This window comes from Theropithecus gelada, chromosome 15 (genome assembly GCF_003255815.1).
Source record: "Theropithecus gelada isolate Dixy chromosome 15, Tgel_1.0, whole genome shotgun sequence".
NCBI lineage: Eukaryota > Metazoa > Chordata > Mammalia > Primates > Cercopithecidae > Theropithecus > Theropithecus gelada.
In genome coordinates, this window is record NC_037683.1 from 20,345,035 (window position 1) to 20,366,033 (window position 20,999).

Sequence of the window (20,999 nt, forward strand, 5' to 3'; positions counted from 1 at the left end):
TTGAGGTTAGTAACAGGGATGCTGCTTGGATCCTCACATCTTTGCCTTCATTTGATACATTGTCAGAGCCAGAGACCTGGGCTCTCCTTTTAGTGTGTGTGAGTGTGCACACGTGCATGAATGTGTGTGTTTGGTGAAGGGTGAGAGAAATCTTTATTTTAGGTGCACTCTCTCTGGTTCAGGTGCTTGGTATTCTACTCAGGGTGGGTGCGGGAGAGAAGCAAGCTAAGATTTTTTTGTTCTCCTTTATAAGCAACATATATTAGACATTGGCTTAGTTGTATTCCCCAGACTGTTTCAGAATGCTTTCATCTGTTATGAGACCTGTCATCTGCTACCCTGACAAGTGTGTGCTTCAGTACCTGGGCACTTAGCTCTGTGGGGATGCATTTGCTGGCTAAAGCCCAAAAATCTCATTAAAGTTGTACCTGTCACCCAGCTGGCTAATCCCATGTGCTTTGACAGGAGTGGGTTTAATTTCAGGGTAGTTCAGCCTGAACCTCCCAGTTCTCACATGTGCTCATTGATGGATATCTCCAAATGAGATCGTGACAGCATTTAGAACATCTTTTGGTAAATCAGAATCAAAACATGGCATTTGGAGACAGCGTCTCTATAGGCTGGTTGGTTAGGGCTAAGACCACAGACCTGAGATAGTATGTTTTTTACTAAGGGCCAAAGCTCTCCTCTTGCCCTAAATATATATATGTGTGTGTGTGTGTGTGTATAAATGAATTAGGTGTGAAGATTTTGAGTTGGTATCTTTATAGAATAATGTGCAGTTTAAATGACCTATGTTGGAAGAAGTACTATCTTTGCAAATTCCAGTTTCTTATGAGAGAGGCTGAAGGCAGAAACACTGGAGTCAAACTGGTTTGGAGTCCTGGCTCCATTACTTACTAGTTGTTGAACTGTGAACCAGCAAATTTGCCTCTTTGAAGCATAGTATGCCCATTTCTTATCAGAGTAATAGTGGTTAGTTGTTAGGTTTATCTGAGAGAGGGAGTGACACTTAGCATAATACTTGACACATCATAAATGAGCAATAATTGGTAGCTATTTTGATGATGATGCCTTGGCCTGGGGCACTAGAAACTTAGCAATTTCAGTGGCCATCTTTGGAACAGCGGAAAATAGTTCTCAACTTGGGTTGCAATCTCAGCTTCACTTACAAGTGCTTAACTTCTAAGCCAACAGCTTAAACTTGCCAAACTTATGTTCACTCCCCTAAAATGGGGTTGATTATATCTATTTTAGGATTAAACAAATGAATAGTAAAATGTAACGTGTGAGAAAATGCCTACCATGGTTCCTGGCACAGAGAAGTTGATGCTCAGTGTATCTGATTCCTTCTTTTCTGTCCTGTTTTCCTGCTTTTAATTGTGTGGCAGGTACTGGCTCAGGACTTTGAATGACAAATCATCACCTGCTGGAATCTACCAGATGCTGTTGATTAATAAATGTTGTCTTCCCTTTTACCAGCCAAGTCACCAAAGCTATAAATTTCTTCCTTGATCAATAGTAACCTCTCTGAAGAAAGTGCTTGTCTGTTCCTTTCCAGCTGATTGATCCCTCTAGGATGGGGAGTCGGAGCACTCTTCTATTGAGAAACTCCGGAGATTCTCAGTGGCTCGCACCTGGGGCTGCTGTTAAAGCTGCTTTAAAAGGCTGTCCCCAACAGTTTTCATATGGAATTGCCGTAATCTCCATGGGGCACAAACAGGGAGACTTTCCCTTATGTCACCTTCTCATTTTATCATTTCTGTGCCAGGCTCTGTCCTGGTCCCTAGTAGTCCAGGACTGAATCAAATCATACACAGTTTCTGAAGGAATCTAGTGAAGAAATAGCATAGACATACAAAGAGCTAATTAAAATATAGCATGATAAGTCCTAATAGTGGGATGGACTGCGCTTTGGAAGCGCAGAGAATGGAAGTGTGCTAAGAGGCTAGAAAAGAAGGGAGGGAAGGCTTCACAGAGGAAGTGGATTTGAGCTGAGACTTGAAGGATAGGTAGCTGTTTGCCTGGGGGAATGGGAGGTGGGAATGCATTCCTGATAGCAGGAAGGCCTGTGCCAAGGTTTGGGGTCCATGAATGAGCCTGGCTCATGGGGAACAGTGAGTGGGGCTGGAGGAGGGGGCAACTGGTGAAAGCTGCATCAAGCCCTTTGCTCAGAACTTGTGCAATCATCACAGCTAGTACCATACTGTTAGGTGAGGCACATGTTTGTTAGTTCTTTATGCCAAGGACTGTTTCATGGTGGTGGCTTCCAAGTTTTTTTTCCTCCAGCATATGAATTGTTTGTTTGAATGAACTGTTATGGAGAGAAGACACAAAAGTGGAGCTGCTCAGGGTGAAGTGAGGTAGGAGGCCTGGCACCCACCTCCCTGCATCATCTGTTTCCACCACAGTCCCCAGGAGCAATGAGGCTCCACAAAATGTGACTTGAACACCACTCTCACCTACTAATTCTGGAAATTCTCCTTATATCACAGAGTACCTCTTCCTCATTAAGATTGTGGAAAAATTTCCTTTGTATATTTACAGGTAACCACTGAGCACTTTGACAAGCTTTCTTGCAGTGAAACCTGATAAGGTGGAAATTTGATGGATGAGAACCTTCTCATTCTCCATCTGGCCAGAGATAAAACAAAACTAGCAGGCTGGAGGAGGAAGTGTGAGGGCTTGGCCTTTCATTTCTAATGTGATTCTAAGATTTTAGGACATGTTATTTTTCAAACAATGCAGTTAATTTTTTTTTTTTTTTTAGTCAGCCAGTCTGCTCTAAGAGAGCCCTGCTATGCAGAGGCAGCTCTCAGCCCAGTGCTGGTCTGGAGTGCACCTGTGAATCTTAAGGGAAAATTGCCCATTAGTGTAGAAATTGAGGCTATTAGTTGACATCATCATACAGGTCTTGCTGTGGCAGCACTGACTTTAAATTAAGGCGGTAGTCTGGTATAGGATAGGATTCTTTTTTTTTTTTTTTTCCCCTGTGTAAACCCTTTGTTCAGAAGCAAATAAAACAGATGCACCCAGGGGGGCTTTGCAGATTCCTTAGTATGGTGGTTTTTTGTATTGAAATCAAATATAATTTTCTGTGTTCTTCCCTAAGCTACCGAGTCAATTTCTAGAGGAAGGCCCAAGAACATGTAGTTATAGGATACTGATATCCAATCAGGTTTGGGTATTCCTAATCCTAGAGCTTTTTGGGTTTGGCTTGTAAAACCACTGGCATAGTAAAAAGAATATAGATAGACCTGGTTTCAAATCCTGCTTCCACTACTTTTTACCTATGTTACTTTGGTTAAGTTGCTTGAAGTCTCTGAACTTCAGTTTTCTGATTGGTAAAATAGGTATAATTAAAATACAGACATCCCTCAGGAGATATTAGAGATTGGAATAAAGCGAGTCATATGAATTTTTTGGTTTTCCAGTGAATATAAAAGTTACGTTAATACTATACTGTGGCCTATTATGTGTGCAACAGCATTATGTCTAAAATAACAACATACATACCTGAATTAAAAATACTTTACTGCCAAAAATACTAATGATCGTCAGAACCTTTAGCTAGTTGTAATCGTTGTTGGTGGAAGGTCTTGCCTCAATGTTAATGGCTGCTGACTGATCAGGGTGGTGGTTGCTGCAAGAATGAAGTTTGCCACCTTGATTAAGTCTTCCTTTCACAAAATATTTCTCTATGGCATGTGATGCTGTTTGTAGCATTTTACCCACAATAGAACTTCTTTCAAAACTGGAGTCAGTCCTCTCAAACCCTGCTACTGCTTTATCAACCAAGTTTACATAATATTCTAAGTCTTTTGTTGTCATTTCAACAATGTTCACGGCATCTTGAGATGGAGAAGATTCCATCTCAACAAACTACTTTCTTTGCCCATTCATAAGAAGTAATTCCATATTTGTTCAAACTTTATCATGAGATTGCATTGCAGTCTCATCATGAGATTCAATTCAGTCACATCTTCAGACTCCACTTCTAGTTCTCTTGCTATTTTCACCTTATTAGCAGTGAAGTGAAGTCTTGAATCCCTCAAAGTCATCCATGAGGGTTGGAATCAGATTCTTCCAAACTCCTGTAATGTTGGTATTTTGACCCTTTTTATGAATCACAAATGTTCTTAAGGGTATTTGGAATAATGAATCCTTTCCAGAAGCTTTTCAGTTTACTTTGCCCAGATCCATCAGAGGAATCACTCTTTACAGATGTATTTCTTAAAGACTTGAAAAGTTAAAATTACTCCTTGATCTGTGGGTTGCAGAATGCATGTTGTGTTAGCAGGCGTGAAAACAACATTCATCTTCTTGTACATCTCCATCAGAGCTCTTGGATGACCAGGTAATATTTTAAAAGCAGTAATATTTTAAAAGGAATCTTTGTTTCTGAACAGTAGGTCTCAACAGTGGGCTTGAAATATTCAGTAAACCTTGCTTTAAACAGATGTATTGTCATTTAGGCTTTGTTGCTCCATTGTAGAGCACAGATAGAGTAGATGTAGCATAATTTTTAAGGAGTTCTGGAATCATAAGTGAGCACTGGCTTCCAGTTAAAGTTACCAGCTGCATTAGCCCCTTCCTTATTAGCCCCTCATAAGGAAGTCACCCTGTCCTTTGAAGTTTTGAAGCCAGACATTGACTGCTCCACTCTAGCTATGAAACTCCTAGATGGCATCTCCTTCCAATGTAAGGCTGTTTCATCTGCATTGAAAACCTGTTGTTTAGTGTAGCTACCTCCATCAGTTATCTTAGATCTCTTGGATAACTTACTGCAGCTTCTACATCAGCACTTGTAACTTTACCTTGCACTTTTATGTTACTTAGATGACTTATTTCCTTAAACCTCAGGAACCAATCTCTGCTAGCTTCAATTTTTCTTTTTTCTTTTTGCAGCTTCTTCACCTCTCTCAGCCCTGATAGAATTGAATAGAGTTAAGGCTTTGCTCTGGATTAGACTTTGGCTTAAGGGAATGTTGTGACTGGTTTGATCTGTTCATACCACAACTTTCTCCACATCAGCAAGGCTGTTTAGCTTTCTTACCATTCATATGTTCACTGGAGTGGCACTTTTAATTTCCTTCAGTAACTTTTTCTTTGCATTCACAATTTGGCTAACTGGTGCAAGAGGCCTAGCTTTTGGCTGTATTGACTTTTGACATGCCTTTCTCACTAAGCTTAATCATTTCTAGCTTTTGATTTAAAGTGAGAGACACGTGACTCTTCCTTTCACTTGAACACTTAGAGGCCACCATGGGGTTATTCACTGGTCTAATTTCAATTTTCTTGTATCTTAGGGCATGGAGAGGCCTGAGGAGAGGGAGGGAGACAGAGGAATGGCCAGTTGGTGGAGCACTCAGAACACACTTTTATCCGTTAAGTTTGCTGTCTTATATGGGTGTGATTTGAGGCACTGCTAAACAATTGGAATAGGAATATCAAAGATTACTGATCACCATAACAGATACTAATAGTGAAAAAGTTTGAAATATTGCAAGAATTACCAAAAGGCGACACAGAGACATGAAATGAACACATGCTGTTGGAAAAATGATGCTGACACACTTGGTTGATACAGGGTTGCTGCAGACCTTCAGTTTGTAAAATACAGAATCTCTGTGAAGTGCAGTAGAGCAGAGCACAATGAAATGAGCTATGCCTGTACCCTGCTTCATAGGGTTGTGAGAGTTGAATGAGGTGATAGATAAAGTGCCCAGCACTCTCCTAAATGTCACAGAGTTTGTAGAAGAAAATGTCAGGTGGTATTTTATGATGATTGTTGACGGCCTGAGTAATCAAATTGGGCTTTGTGGAAGAGGTGGCACTTGAATTGGGCCTTGAAGGATAGTGTGCTTTCTCTAGGTGGAACTGGAGGGAATTCATACTTTTTCCAGGGGGAGGGGACTGGTAGATACAGGCAGAGAGCCTGAAAGTATGTTAATTAAATGGTTGGGTGAAGGGGACTGGTTGCAGATAAAGCTGAAATGTAAGCTGAAGCCCCCTAGTAGGAGCCTTGAGTAGACTCCTTGTAGAGTAGCTTCATTCTGCAGTTAACTTGGAGTCACTGAAGGATGCCAAGCAGAGACGTAACGATCAGAGGTCTACATGTGGTTTGGTGGCGTGAACCGAGAAGCAGCGAGACCAGTTAGGAAGCTGTTGCAGTTGACTAGCTGGGAGCTGAGTTCTGAAGAAGGCGGAGGCAGTAGGATGTGGGGTGGGGAGCTGTCTGGCAGAAGGAATACTTTTCTGAGTACTGCAGCGTCTACCCTTCTTCCTTTCTAATTAAGGAAGGACGAGTTACTAATCTGAGTGATGCGAGTTCAGGATATTTTGGGGGCCATCCTTGTTAATGGGTGAGTTATAAGAACCTAAGTTCCAGATTCTTTTGCCTTCCTGCTCTGACCTAGCCAGGCCTAGCCTTTGCTGGACAGGCCGACTCCCTCATTTCCTCATCAGTCATCTTTGTGCACTTCTACTTCTACTTGAGTAAGAGGACTTGGGTAGCTCCCTAAGCTGCATACACCCTCCCTTTTCCCAAACAGTAACAACAACAACTACCCATAACCCTTAATTTTATCAGAAAGCACTTATCTGGATATGAGATTGTTGCAGAATTGTACTTTGATTCCCATTCTGCTATTGTTGTGTATAACTCCTTTGAGAACTCTGGGGATAACAGGAGTGATTGACAGGGCAGGATTTGGACACTCTTGGCCGTGAAAAGCACCAAATCCTCGCTTTTCATCTCCTAGGTGTTCTATGTTGAGGGTGTGCCGCACCTTGAGACCTGGGTTAACTGTTGGATGACAAGGTGCCTGTGAGAGGGAGGGGCAAGATCTGAACCTTGTGATGAGGTGGGGGTGGTGGTGGTGATGCCATGACCATGTGAGGAAACTGGGTAGTGAGGATCAGCCTGTGGGTTGTATGTGGGGACAGAGGGAGGTGAGACGGCTTCATTTGCTCTGTACTAGCTTCTATACTGGGCACCCATTGAGCATTCTCTTGTCCAGCCCTCCAAGGACCCTGGGAGTTTGCATTATTACCTTCATTTACCGGAAAGGAAACACTCAGAAAGATTTAAGTTATCCATGTCTGGTCACACTGCTAGTTAGCAGTAGAGGCAGGATTCAAAACTAGGGCTGTCTGTTTTCACAGTCCAGGAATATCGAAGGAGGTTTGGAAAAACCACCCAAGATGATCAATTTTCAGTTCTGATTGTTGTTCTCAGGCAAGACATGCCATCTCCATGCCTCCCCAGAACATTTATTAGAACCCCACTGGTGGCAAGTGCATGAGCCTGTCAGCCGTCTTTGTGTTGCCATGGCAGCCACTGTTCTTCAGGGCCATCTCCGCACACAAACCTGCCACCCCACCATGGTCATTTTACTTTAAACCTTCTTTGACTGCTCTTCACATGAGGTTCAAGGTGCTTGGTTCTGCCCCATTCATTAGTAGAAGGGCCTCAATCTCAGGCTAGAGAGTCCATCAATCCAAGTCCTTAAGAAATGGTAAATTAATTTCAGGTATTGGAATTATTGGCTAGTGGAAGCCTATGTCACAGAGTGGTTTTATGTTTTCTTGAGCATTAACAATAGCACATATGGGTGGAAAAAGCACAGAATTTGGGGTCACACTGACTGGGGTTTGAACTTCAGCACTAGAACTTACTAGAGCTTTTGTAAAGCTTTGTGAAAATCTCTCAACCTCTGTGGGCCTTAGTTCTCTTTCTGTAAAAACAGGATTAATAATACTTACCATGTAGGTGGTCATTAGGGTTGGAGATATTTTATGTAAAAATGCCTTGGCCTGTGCGTGGTTCATAGCTGGTTCTCAGTAAATGGTGGTTTCCATAACTAATGAGTAAAATAAGAGAAGCGGTCTATACTCTTCGGTATCCTAACTTTCCCCAGGATCCTGATGATGCTGTGGGCCCTCTACCTGCCCCCCCAAATGTACACACACACACATTTGCATAGGATACCTGGCCCAGTCAATGGTCCTTAGGTTAAGAACTCCTAATCTTGGGGAATGACAGAACTACATGTCCTTTGTGGAATTCTGTAACAGGTCATTTTCATGTTGTCAACTCGGTTAGGGGATTTGTGGGAGAAATGTGGCACATTAGTATCCCTTATCGCTTAAGCCATGTAAGACGTTCTTAACCTAGGTAGCTGAATTAAAAATTAAAAGGAAATTAAAAGGAGAATGGAATAAATGGTTGCTGAATACATATACATGCACTGGAACTTGAACCAGACATCAAAATATGGGTCTGATAGTTGTTTGTATAGAGGAGGAAACTGAATCTCGGAAATGAGGTAAGTGGACCTGTAATTACTGTGCACAGGAAAAGTGCACACTCTTTACTCAGCATGATACATGAACATTTTTAGAATTAACGGGTATGCACGATCTTTCTAGGATGACATACACATTTATTGTGAATTTAAAGGTGTACCTAAATGTCTGGCTTAACACAGGTTTTATAGGTATTCTTCACAGCATTTTTCAGGGGAAGATTTCTAAAAGTGAGTGTTAGATGTACATTAAGTGAATTGGGATCATTGCGTTAGTGAGTCATGCAAAAGAGATCTAAACCATGGTGTGGAGGCAAACTGAGAAGATTCGGAATGAGAGAGACCTGGAATAAGGCAGGTGCTGTCCCTTGGTGACGGTGATCTTCGGCAAATGACCTGTCTCAGCCTGTTTCCTCATTCATAAAATGGGAGTAGTCCCATCCATCTCATTGCTTGATTCATTCAGTCATCCAACAGATGCTTATTGAGTGCTTTCTTGGTTATCTATTGCTGCATAACAAATTACCCCAAAATGTGGTATCTTAAAACAACAATCATTTCGTTATACCTCATGAGTTTGTGAGCCAAGGACTTGGGCAGGGCATAGCTGGGTTTTCTGCTCCAGGTGGCCCAGGTTACTCATGGTCTTCAGCTGGTGGATGGGGTGGGCTGGAGGGTTCATGATTTTTTCACTCACATGTCTGGTACCTTGTTGGGGATGGCTGGAAAGAACAGAAACTGACACAGTATCACTTCTGCCATATTCTCATGGTCACAGCAGGTGCTACGCTGCCCAGATTCAATAGGGGGGACATAGAGTCCACACCTCTTAATGGAAGGAAAGTCAAATAATTTATGGCTATGTTTAATCTGCCACACTGTCTGCCATGTGCCAGGTACCATTCTAGGTGCTGGAGATATAGCAGCCAACAAAATACACAAAACTCTCTGCCGGAATTTGCATTCTGGTGGGAAAACTGTAAGCAAAATACACATGTAAATTAAATACTATATTAGGAGGTACCATGGGGTACAATGGTGCAGGGAAGGAATATGGAGAATAGGGTGGATGGTCAGGGAAGACTGGTCTGAGAAGATGATGGTTGAGCACTCACTTGAAGAAAGTAAGGGAGCAACCTGGTGAACTTTCCAGATAGAGAGAGCAACAGGCTTAAGGGCTCTGACCTGGTGTGTAAGAGGAACGGCAAGACAGCCAGGGTTGCTGGAGAAGAACTGGTTGGGGAGAGCCACAGGAGAAGAGGCCAGCTGGTGGGGGCCTTGTGGGTCATCCTATGTTGTGAAGAGTAAATACGTCATTATGAAAGTGTCTGGCTCCTTGCCTGGAACAATGGTAGGCTGTTGACACACAGTAGCTTCTATTATTGATAGAACTCAGATGTGGGAGCTCCCAGGTGTAGGAACTTTCAGGTATGGGAGTTCCCAGCACCCACCTTACTCCACTCAGTACCTACTCTTTAGCCACAGTTGCTCTTCTGGTACTGGTGGTATTGACTGTTTCTGAGCAGTCACTGGCCAGCAAAACACAATCAGGAAGGCAAAAACATGATGATAATCAGCCTCATAATCAGCCTCTTCTCTAATAGCGTTAGTATGGTAGCTAGACCTTGCCTTGGTAGATTTTGTAATGTAGGGTGAAAATGAGCTTGTGTGTGTATGTTTGTGTATGTACACCTTGGGTGATTCTTGAGAGATCAGCTTTTCATTATGACTCTCCTTGAAACTATTTTCATTCATGGCCCACAAGGACAATTTGTACAAGGAGAAATTCAAACAATAGTCAAATATATAGAAGCATGATTGGCAATCAAAGAATGCAAATTCAAAGACTTGTGAAGAACCTTTTTATACCAATGAAATTAGCAAACATTTAAGAAAATATCAGTGCTGGTGAGGATGTGGTAAAACAAAAAACTCCCACTTGGTGATTGCATTTTTGCCACTGTTTTTTTGGAAGGAAGTTTGTCACTTTATAGAAAGAATCCTGAAAACATGCTTATCCTTTGGCCTAGTAATTCTACTTTTGGGGATTTAGCCTAAGAAAACAAATCAGAAGTTAGAAAAAAAACTTGTTTTATGCTCACAGCTATTCTTTGTTGTATTTTCTGTACTAGCAAACAGTTGGTGACAGTGGGAAAGTAGTTAAGTGACCTAAGAGACATGCATTAAAATTGGTAAGCATAAAGATCATGTGGTATAATCATGTGGTATGATCATATGGTATCTTTTGCTTTATCTTTTGCTTTAGGCTCACCACCTGTCCCGCCTTCCTTTAGACTAAAAGGATGAGCAGAGCCAAGTTGGAAGCTCCATATTATAGCAGCTCTCTAGACCTTTCTCATCTCTGTACTTTAAATGAAACAAAACAAAAAACTTTTCTTGACTTTATACTCTTAAACTTTTCTTGTTATTTAATTGTTCTTTTATGTCATCATTATTTAATTGCTCTATGCTCTTTGTAAGCCATAGTATAATGGAGTAAAGTGAAATAGGGTAAAGTCCATACCAAACTTAAAACTGTACAAAAATTAGGGCTGCAGATGGACAAGAACTGAAAGGAGCCACCTACTGTTTGAAAATGGTTTAATATATTGCCATGACTGTATTTTGGGGGAGTGTTTTTATTCTTTAGCTTTAGAATTCTATTAATGTTGCTTTAGTATCATTTGTATAATAATATTAAAAAAAAAACCCTTTCTTTCCTTCTCCAAATTGAATTTCTATTTACTGACATTTATAATTCATGATAAGTTCTTAGTCTGGCTGTTTGGAGTAAAGGTTTAAGGCAATCTCATCATCATCCTTTTGCCCAAGAAAAAAGTTAACAATTTTTAAAGCATTTTAAAAAATGTTACTTTACCAATTATGAATGTAGTGTCTGCTTAGTGTGAAATATTTTAAAATTCAGAAAAGAATAACACAATTTAAAAAAATCGTCTATAATCGTGTGTTCTGATACTTCTTGCAGGTTTCTAATAAGTACCTTAAAAAAAAAAAAAGACCCTGCTCATTATGGAAAATTGAGAATACCCACAAAAGGAGAGAGAATAGTACATTGAATCCCTATGTGTTTGTCTCCCAGCATTAGCCATTGTAAACAGAGCTAATCTTGTGTCATCTCTGCCCTCCCCCTCATTCCCTCCTTTTCAACACTGAATTATTTTAAGCAATTCCCAGACATACTATTTTATCAGTATCTCAGTATGCTTTAAAAAGTACCATTTTCACATTCAAAAGGGTAGTAATCTCTTAAAATTACCAAATAACCAATAAATGTTTAGATTTCCCTGATTGTCTCATTAAAAGCAATTGTTTGAAATAGTTTGTTTAAATCATGATCCAAGGATGGGTATGGTGGCTCATGCCTGTAATCCCAGCACTTTGGGAGACTGAGATGGGAGGATTGCTTGAGCCCAGGAATTTGAGATAAACTTGGACAACATAGTTAAGACCTTGTCTCTAAAAAAAGATAAATTGTGATCCAAACAAGGTGTATACATTGCATTTTATTTATTTATTTATTTATTTATTTATTTATTTATTTTAGAGATGGGGTCTTGCGATGCATGTTGCCCAGGCTGGTATCAAATTCCTGGGCTCAAGTGATCTTCCTGCCTTGGGCTTCCAAAGTGTTGGTATTACAGGCGTGAGTCACCACACTCGTCGATATGTTTTTTTTTTTCAAAACTTTTTATTTTGAAATAATTTTAAACATACAGGAAAGGGGCAAAAATAATATAGAGACTTCCTATATATCCCCTAGTGTTAACATTTTGCGTAACTGTGGCATACTTATCAGTATCAGGAAATTAACATTGATGCAACACTATAAAGTAATCTACAGACTCTATTTGAATTCTGCCAGTTTTCCCATGAGTGAGCCTTTTCTGGTTCAGGATCTCATGAAGGATCCACATTGAATTGTCATGTCTGCTTAGACTTGGCTAATATGGAACAGTTGCTCAGATTTTGTCTTTTATGACCTTGACTGGTTTGAAGAGGACTGGTCAGTTATTTTGTGAAATGTTGTTAAATTTGGGCCTGCCTGGTGTTTCTCTCATGTTAGGGTGTTTCTCTCATGTCAGACCCAACAGCAGGTTGTGGGGGCAATGAAGTCCGTCGCAATCAAAGGAATGAGAAAAGACAGTTTGAAAGAGAAAGTGGGACCAGGGGGCCATCGCTAAGTATGGAGGCTGTGAAGGCCTGGAGCTCTGGAAGCCCAGACTATTTATTGGTGATCAAACAAAGAAACAGGTGGTGAGAATATGGGAAAGGGCAAGTACATGATCTACAGCTGTGACGGTTTAGCATTTCCTTTGAGGCATATGGAACATGTTCTGCTACTTGAGATAATGGAGAGCAGGTTCTTTTAACTTAATACAATCAATCCTAGGAGAGCAAGGAGCAAGAAGCCAGCAAGTCTAGACACATTCCAGAGCCACAAGGGGTTTTAGTCCCTGATTCCTGGATTCTGTCCAAGCCAAGAGGGGTTTTATGCCCTGGACTTAGATTATGGTGCATCAGGGTAGCCTTCCACCCTTCAGCACAGAGCTTGGTGTTCCAAAGGCCATAAGGAGTTTTAGACCCTGGACCCCGGGCATGTTCCAAGACTCTTTACATTATGTCAGATATCAAGCCCTGCTTCAGCTTCTCCCAATACTCAGCTTTTCTCCCAACACTCTCATGATTAGATTGAGGTTGTGTGTTTTTGGCAAGAATAGCATGGAAGTGACGTGCTCTTCTTGGTGTATCTTATTTGTAGGTGCGTAATGTCAGTCTGTCATTATTGGTGAGGTTAGTGCTAGTCACTTGGTTAAAGTGGAATCTTCTGGGTTTCTTCACTATAAAGTCACTATTTTATTACCTTTATAATTAATTTTGTGGGGAGGTCTTTTGAGACTATATGAATATCCTGTTTCTCTTCATACTTTGAAGAATTCTAGCATTCATTGATGATTCTTACCTGCAACAACTATTACTGTGGTGTTTACCTAGTTGTTATTTTCTTTTTCTATCTTTTCTTCTACTCTTATTAGTTGTAAGTCTACTATGAGGAAGAGCTGTCCTCTTCCTCCTTCTGCATTTGTTTATTATTTAGTTATTTGTTTCTATCAGTATGGACTTGCAGATGTTGTTTACTCTATAAGTTATAAGCCATTACTATCATTATTTATTTTATTGTTCAAAGTGACCCATATTTGGCCATTGGGAGCTCCTTTAAATTGATTCCTGTGCCTTTTCAACATAACTCCTTGTTTTTTAAGCAATTCCTTGCTTTCTAGGAGCACAAGATCTCCTGGGCTCATCTTGTATTATATTTTCCCTGCTCCGGGCCTGGAAGCAAGTATTTTCCCAAGAAACACTGGTTTCTTTTATTGGAAAATGGTATTTAGAAACCAAGATGTGAATGATGGGTATCCTCATTACTACTGGAGTGTTACTGCCTCTAGGATTTGTCAGTGTACAGAGCTGAAATATGTGTATGACACATGCATACAAACATCTATATATCTTTCCAGTTCTGTGTGTATGTGTGTGTGATCATGAATTCAGACTGATTCTACAGAGTTCATTCTTCCCTTTCTTTCCTTTTCTTTTTTTTTTTTTTTAAACTGAGTCTTGCTTTACTGCTCAGGCTGGAGTGTGGTGGCGCCATCTTGGCTCGCTGCAACCTCTGCCTCTTGGGCTCAAGCGATTCTCCTGCCTCAGCCTCCCGAGTAGCTGGGATTGGCATGTGCCACCACGCCCTGGTCATTTTTGTATGTTTTGTAGAGACAGGGTTGCCACCACGCCCTGCTCATTTTTGTATTTTTTGTAGAGACAAGGTTTCGCCATGTTGGCCAAGCTGGTCTCAAACTCCTGACCTCAAGTGATCTGCCTGCCTCAGTCTCCCAAAGTGCTGAGATTACAGGCCAACTTTTTAACTTATTGTTTAATAAGTAAGCAGGTTTTCCCTCTTTTTTTTTTTTTTTTTTTACCCCATGTAATTTATTTGTTGAATATGTTGGGTCATTTGTTCTTTAGAGTTTTTCACATTATGGATTTTGCTGACTGTTTCTGTAATGTCATTTGACTTATTTCTCTGTTGACTCTATTTCTAGTAAAGTGGTAGTTTAGATAAGATGCATGGTCAAATTCAGGTTAAATTTTTTGCCAAGATTACATCATAAATGGTCATTTGTACTTTCAGATATTTGATAGTCCCTCTTTTTGTGATGTTACTAGCTATTGATCATTTGCAAATGGTGATAATTTGATTTCATTATTCCTTCTTTTATAGCTGAATACGTCTATAAAGAGAAACTTGGTTTTTCATCACCTATTTAGTTACCCTGAGGTGCAGCTCATACAGGAAAGTCAAACCAAGTTCCCTAGAATCCTCCGATGGTGACTGTATTATTAGCTTTCTATTGCTGCTTCAACAAATTACCACAAACTTGGTGGCTTAACAATACAAATCTATTATCTTGCAATTCTAGAAGTCAGAAGTCTGAAATGGGTCCCACTGGACTAAAATCAAGGTGTTGGCAGGGCTGCATTCCTCCTGAAGGCTCTAGAGGAGAGTCAGTTCCTTGCCGTTTCCAGCTCCTAGAGCCTACCTGATTTCTAGGTCTGAGTCCCCTTTCCGTCCTCAGAACCAGCAATATATTTGCATATATGCAGGTTATACTGATTGTGCTGTTCTAGGGACTGTACTTTAGAACCACTGCTTTAAAGAACCCTGTTCTTTTTTTTATAGGAAAAGGCATTTAGAGACTCTAGTCTGGATACCAAGGAGGACACCGATTCTAACCTTTTTTAGGGAAAGAAAGGAAACAACAGAAAATAGAAGTTCATATTGATATTTCAAATTCACATTTAGAGTGATAAGTTTTAACTTCTTTTATGTTTGTATTTCTTTTCTACTTAAGGTTTTGGGTTTTATGACAATAATTGTTTAATAAATATATATGTTATATATACTCACACAGTTTCAGAATAACATTACCAATATCATTACTTATAACATGATTACTAAAAACAGTTTAAGATTTTTTTACAACCTCTTTTGTACTTAGAGAAATATCCCACTAGGGATGTACAAATTATTCTGCTTCAAAGTTATTGAAATAATTTCTGTCTGTTGGGTTAACCAGTTAACTGGTTACAAAGTTAGATTCTTTTGTTTGCTTGCTATTTTTTCAGTTTTAGGGGATTTTTATTTTATTTTTAAGATAATTGTGTAAACATTTAAATGATTGCAATGACACATCTGTAAAATGAGTTCTAGTCTCTATCTTTGTCTCTTCTACCTTATTCTCTCTTATACCGTATAGGCAGTGATTTAATTTGTTTTATGGTTAAATAAATGGCAGTATGCTATCCATACTTATTTCTCTTGGGTCTCTGCTGCTGCCATACACATTTAACAAAATATTCCGTTGATTACTTTAGGGCAGTATATTTATATATATAGAGAGAGTCCTCATTCCTTTTCCTTTATAGCTTAGGAGTGCTCCACTGTGAGAATGTACCATAGTTTATTCCTCTATTGATGGACATTTGGATTGTTTACAGCCTTTTGCTATTATGAATAGTGCTTCAGTATTATAAATAGTATACATATTTAAAGGTAGTCACAATCATTCTGTATACAGTTTTTTTTCCTTTTTCTATAACATGGGAATAACATGAACTTTTTAAATGTTATTATAAATTCTTTGTAAGTGGTAGTAAGACAGTGTTTTTCCTGATTGTGAAGATAATACAGGATTATATAGAAATTGTGGAAACTTAGAAAAATAAGTAAGTAAAAATCAATGGAAAACTACCCACAGTTCCTCTACTTAGATATACTGTTGTTGTTTTGATGTGTTACCTCATAGCCTTATGACATTTATATTAACATTTAGAAAATAATGAGCATCTTATTATCTGTACAGTTGAATACTCTGGTTTGTTTTGACTCATAATTGTGGGTGTGTGTTTTTTAAATACCATACTCTATAATTATTTCTCTGTTGTTGACTATCAAGTTTCTTTCTGGTTTTCCAGCATTTTAAATAATATTGTGATAAATTATCTGTTCATAAACCTTTTGCCAAATTTCAGATTATACTTATAGTGGTTTTTGTAAGATTTTAAGTGAGAAGGAAATATACACTTGTATATTGCCTTAAATACATCTATTATCTTCCTCTCTTATAGCAGTAATTTAGCAAGTCAAACACATAAGAGATTGAAATTTTTGTCAAGTAAATTCCATTTTTTCATTTTCTTCTGGTAGGATCTTAGAAATGAGGTTGAAAAATTACGCAATGAAGTGAATGAAAGAGAGAAAGCAATGGAAAATCGTTACAAGAATCTTTTGAGTGAAAGCAGTAAAAAATTGCACAATCAAGAGCAAGTGATCAAACATCTAACAGAAAGTACCAATCACAAGGACATGTTACTTCAGGTACTGTAACTTTTGTATTTAAATTTTTTCATTTGGCATGGGTTGTTTTTTAAAAACAATTCTTTTGCAGAAATATTTATGATTACAGTAATCATTGCTATGTTTCAGAATACTTTAGAGCTTTCATGATGTCATTTGGGCTTCAGCCACCAGGGAGGTAAGTGTGGTGAAACAGATACTCAGAGAAGGGAAGAAACGTATCCTGGGTCATATGATGACTACATAGCAGAGCCTAGAGTCACGCTCTGGCTTGTTTTGCCCTAGTGCTCAGGCTACTTCACTGAGGCTCTTCTACTGCAAATATTTCCTGTTACTTATTTATACCATGCTCTTTCACTCCCCTTTACTTTTCTTCTGACTGTTCCTTTTTCTTTAGGAGTACCCTTCTTGTTGATCATGTAGTGAATTTTTGAGATTCACCTCAGACTTACAGATAACCATGATGGAGTAAACACAGGCATTTAACTCTGCTTCCTACATTAAAATAACAGTGAAAGAATAAAAAGGTATAAACCCACAGGGACTAACTAGGAGAATGGAAGGAGGTATAATAGCAAATGTGAGTTGTCAACAGAATTTTGGATAAGTGTGGCTTGTAGACAAAAGAGGTAAAAAAAAAAAAAAGACAGAAAAAAATTTGGCTAAGTGGATGGGTGACCGTGTTAAGGGCATAGGATTCAGCTTTCTCCACACAGCTACATGCCTTTGGGACAAAAAGCCAACAAGAAGCAAGCTGATTTATGCTACAGAACCCCAGAAAGGCATGGCATGCATTGGATATACCTGGTAACTTTAAAAATGGGAGACTGGCTGGAATTCTAAGCAGTTATAGGTGACCCTCTCCTCACAAGCAGGAGATCTCTGGAGACCTTAAACCAGAGAAGCTCTGGCTATGGGGTCATCAGATGTAACTGAAAGCAGGAGTGACCACTTAAGTGAAAACAGGGAGGGAGTGGAAGTGTGCATGCCCAGCAGTGAGATGCTTCGGAGGGGAGAAACAACAGAAAGATGCTGACAGTTGGGGTTCCTCCAGCAAAATACCTGGGCCCCCACCTGAGCACCTCACTGTGAGGCCACCTTTGACAGATCCTTTCCGCACTCTCAGAGCTGCTGAATACTTCTAACCCCTAAAAGTAGTGGATGGCCTGGGTTTATCAAATAGGAGAAAAGAATTTAGGAGGAAGATGACCTGGCGTGGTGGCTCATGCCTGAAATTCCAGCACTTTGGGAGGCTGAGGTCGGCAGATAACCTGAGGTCGGGAGTTCAAGACCAGCCTGACCAACATGGAGAAACTCCGTCTCTACTAAAAATGCAGAATCAGCTGGGTGTGGTGGCACATGCCTGTAATCCCAGCTACTCGGGAGGCTGAGGTGGGAGAATTGCTTGAACTTGGGAGGCGGAGGTTGCAGTGAGCCGAGATCGTGCCACTGCATTCTAGCCTGGGCAACAAGAGCGAAACTCCTTCTCAAAAAAAAAAAAAAAAAAGAGTTAAGACAAAGGCCAAACAGAGCAGAGGTACATAGAAGAAATAAGAAACATGCAAGGAGGAAAAAACAAGACAGCTTTTAAAAATCCAAAAATTCAGGCTATAACACCCTTAGATAAGGCTCTGACAAAAAAGATATTTGGAAAAGAAGAATGACCTATTGGAAATTGAAAATATGATTGCAAATATAAAAATGTTTAAAAGAAGAGTGAGAAAAGTTGGAAGATAAAGTTGAGTCTTTCAGAAAATAGAAACAAATAAAAAGATGAGAAAATGGGAGAGAAAAGATAAGAAACCTAGAGGCTTGATACAAGAGGTCCAAAATATGACTAATAGGAGTTCCAGAAAGACAGAACAGGCAAAGCAGAGGGAAGGACGTTTTCAAAGTAATAAGGGAAAATTCCCCAGCATGGAAGGACAACTGTTTCTACATTGAAAGGGCCTGTGATGTTTCTAGCACAAAGAATGAGAAAAGACCCATACCCCATGGTGTGTCATTTTGAAATTTCGGAGCACAGGGATAAAGAGAGGACCTGAAAGCCTTCCACAGAGAGGAGAATACAGGGCACATACGAAGAACCCACACTTGGAATGACATCAGAATTCTCAGCAGCAACATTGGAAACCAGAAGATGGAAGAGCAATGCTTTCAGATTTTGAGGAAAAGTGATTTCCAATCCAGCGTTCTGTACTCAGCTAAGCTGTCAGCAAGTGTGAGGGCAGAATAAAGGCATTTTCAGACATTTGGTACCTACGGTCATCTGCCTTCTATGTACTCTTTTGCAGGAAGCTCTTGTAGGATGATTCCATATGTATAAAGGAATAACCAAATGGGAGAGAGGTGGGCTCCAGAAAGTAGGGAATTCACGTGGCATGTGGTGAAGGGAAGTCCTGGGATGAGAGCTGAGCTGCTTATGTAGAAAGCCCAGATTTGAACTCTTGAGGGCTTCAGTTGGGATTTCTCCAAGAAACTAAAATGCAAATGGTCAATTTTTTGATGTGTGATCACAGAACACTGTATGGCTAAGTCATGAGCAGTATCTGCTTGGCTATAATGTAAATGCAGAATATTGATTTAACTAAAATTGGGATATTATTAGGAAAAGTGTTGAGGGACAGAGCATATAAGAGCTGAATCCTTAAACTTCTATGGTAGGAGCCAGTAGGTAAAAATCTAAACTTAAGAAACCAAGCCATGTAAGAATAGGAATGTAATATAGAAACATGGAGGTATATAGCAGAAGAAATAGCTAAAGAGTTGAAAGTTGTTTTTCTCTGGGAGTGGGATTTGGGAGGTGAGAGGAGAGGAGAGGGAGAGGACACCATTTTCCACTTAAGCCTTGTAGTACTATTTGACTGTTAAACTATATATATCTGTAATTGGACTTTAGAAAAATGAAAATGAATGGTGTAATTTAAGCACACCTGTATTGTTACAATTCTAGAAAGTCAGTATTGGTTATTTGATTCCTAGTTCTTTCTATTACAGTTCAATGGGTTTTTATAAAGAATTACCTCTACTTTTTTTGTTTGTGTTCACCTAATTTCTTATAAAAATTTGAAAGGATACATTAATTCTGCTAGGTGCTTAGGAATAAGATGTGGTTCTTACCCTTAATTTTTGACAAGAGTGGACAGAATCCTAGTTCAGGAGTTACCAGGATTTTAAATAGTTAGGAATAGATTCCATGCAGAAGACTAGCGATACGGTCTCCAGTCCTGTTGTGTTGTTGGATGTTAGATCTTCTGAAGGGTTCAGTCAGTGGAATCGTATTGTGTGTGATCATGAGGGAGCCTTTCATATGTGACCAGACCCTAAAGCAATATTTGCAGTCCTGGCTTTTTTTCCTGGAAGTCAGATCTCCTTTTGGATATGGACAGTTCAAGTTTTAACCAAATTTGTAACATTTCAAGAGAGATTAAGACTTCGTTGGGTTTTGATGTACAAGTCTTGTAATCATCTCCATAAGCCTGCAGGGCTGGAAACGATCGCATCCTGAGCAGGATGCACCTAGGTTTGGAACCAGGTCTGTTGGGTCAGAGCCTGACTTTGTCCTCCACACCCTCTGGAAGGTAGTCACAGTGGGGGCGAGCGAGTATGGTTTGTAGCGACTGCCACCGTCCTTGGCTCTGCTTTGCTGGCATGCAGCTATTCTGCAAATTGTAACAGCATAGAAATGGAGTTGCATGACAGTTTTGTAATTGCCTAGTATTTTGGAATGATGAAAATTATGTAGGGGATATAGGAGTACTGTGAAAAAACAAAATATTTTTCCTTAAGGAGTTTGGGACAATTTCTTAATATTTTTTTCTTGATGTCAACTTCCTTATAATTTGTTTTATTTCATTAGAAATTCAATGAAAAAGATTTGGAAGTAATACAACAGAACCGCTATTTAATGACTGCAGAGGATCTCGAGCTCAGGAGTGAAGGCTTAATAACAGAAAAGTGCCCTTCTCAACAGTCACCAGGCAGCAAAACCATCTTCTCTAAGGTAAGCTTGACTGAAATTGGACATTCACATGCGAATGGATTCATATACTTTTTTGAAACATGCTTGATAACTCCTTTGATCTAGAGATCCTCAAATGCCTTCTTGTTGATAATTGAGTCTACAACAGGTAGGAGGAGGAGTTCTTAGCCTACCACATTACAGATTAATATCCTTCAACTGAGTATTAGTCTTTGCACTGCACACGAAACTGAGAAATCACAGCTTGTTGAACCAGAAGCCTCATTTGCTCTAT

General features: G+C 39.7%; 1 protein-coding gene across 4 annotated transcripts in view; it reads left to right on the forward strand.

Annotated features, from left to right (window-relative positions):
- CDK5RAP2 (CDK5 regulatory subunit associated protein 2) overlaps positions 1–20,999 on the forward strand; it is a 185,775-nt gene that overhangs the window by 68,175 nt on the left and 96,601 nt on the right. For all 4 annotated transcript variants that reach the window (XM_025359182.1, XM_025359184.1, XM_025359185.1 and 1 more), the window contains exons 13-14: positions 16,594–16,764; positions 20,603–20,746. In XM_025359182.1, coding sequence (XP_025214967.1) covers positions 16,594–16,764; positions 20,603–20,746 — 315 coding nt within the window. The remainder of the gene's footprint in view (positions 1–16,593; positions 16,765–20,602; positions 20,747–20,999) is intronic.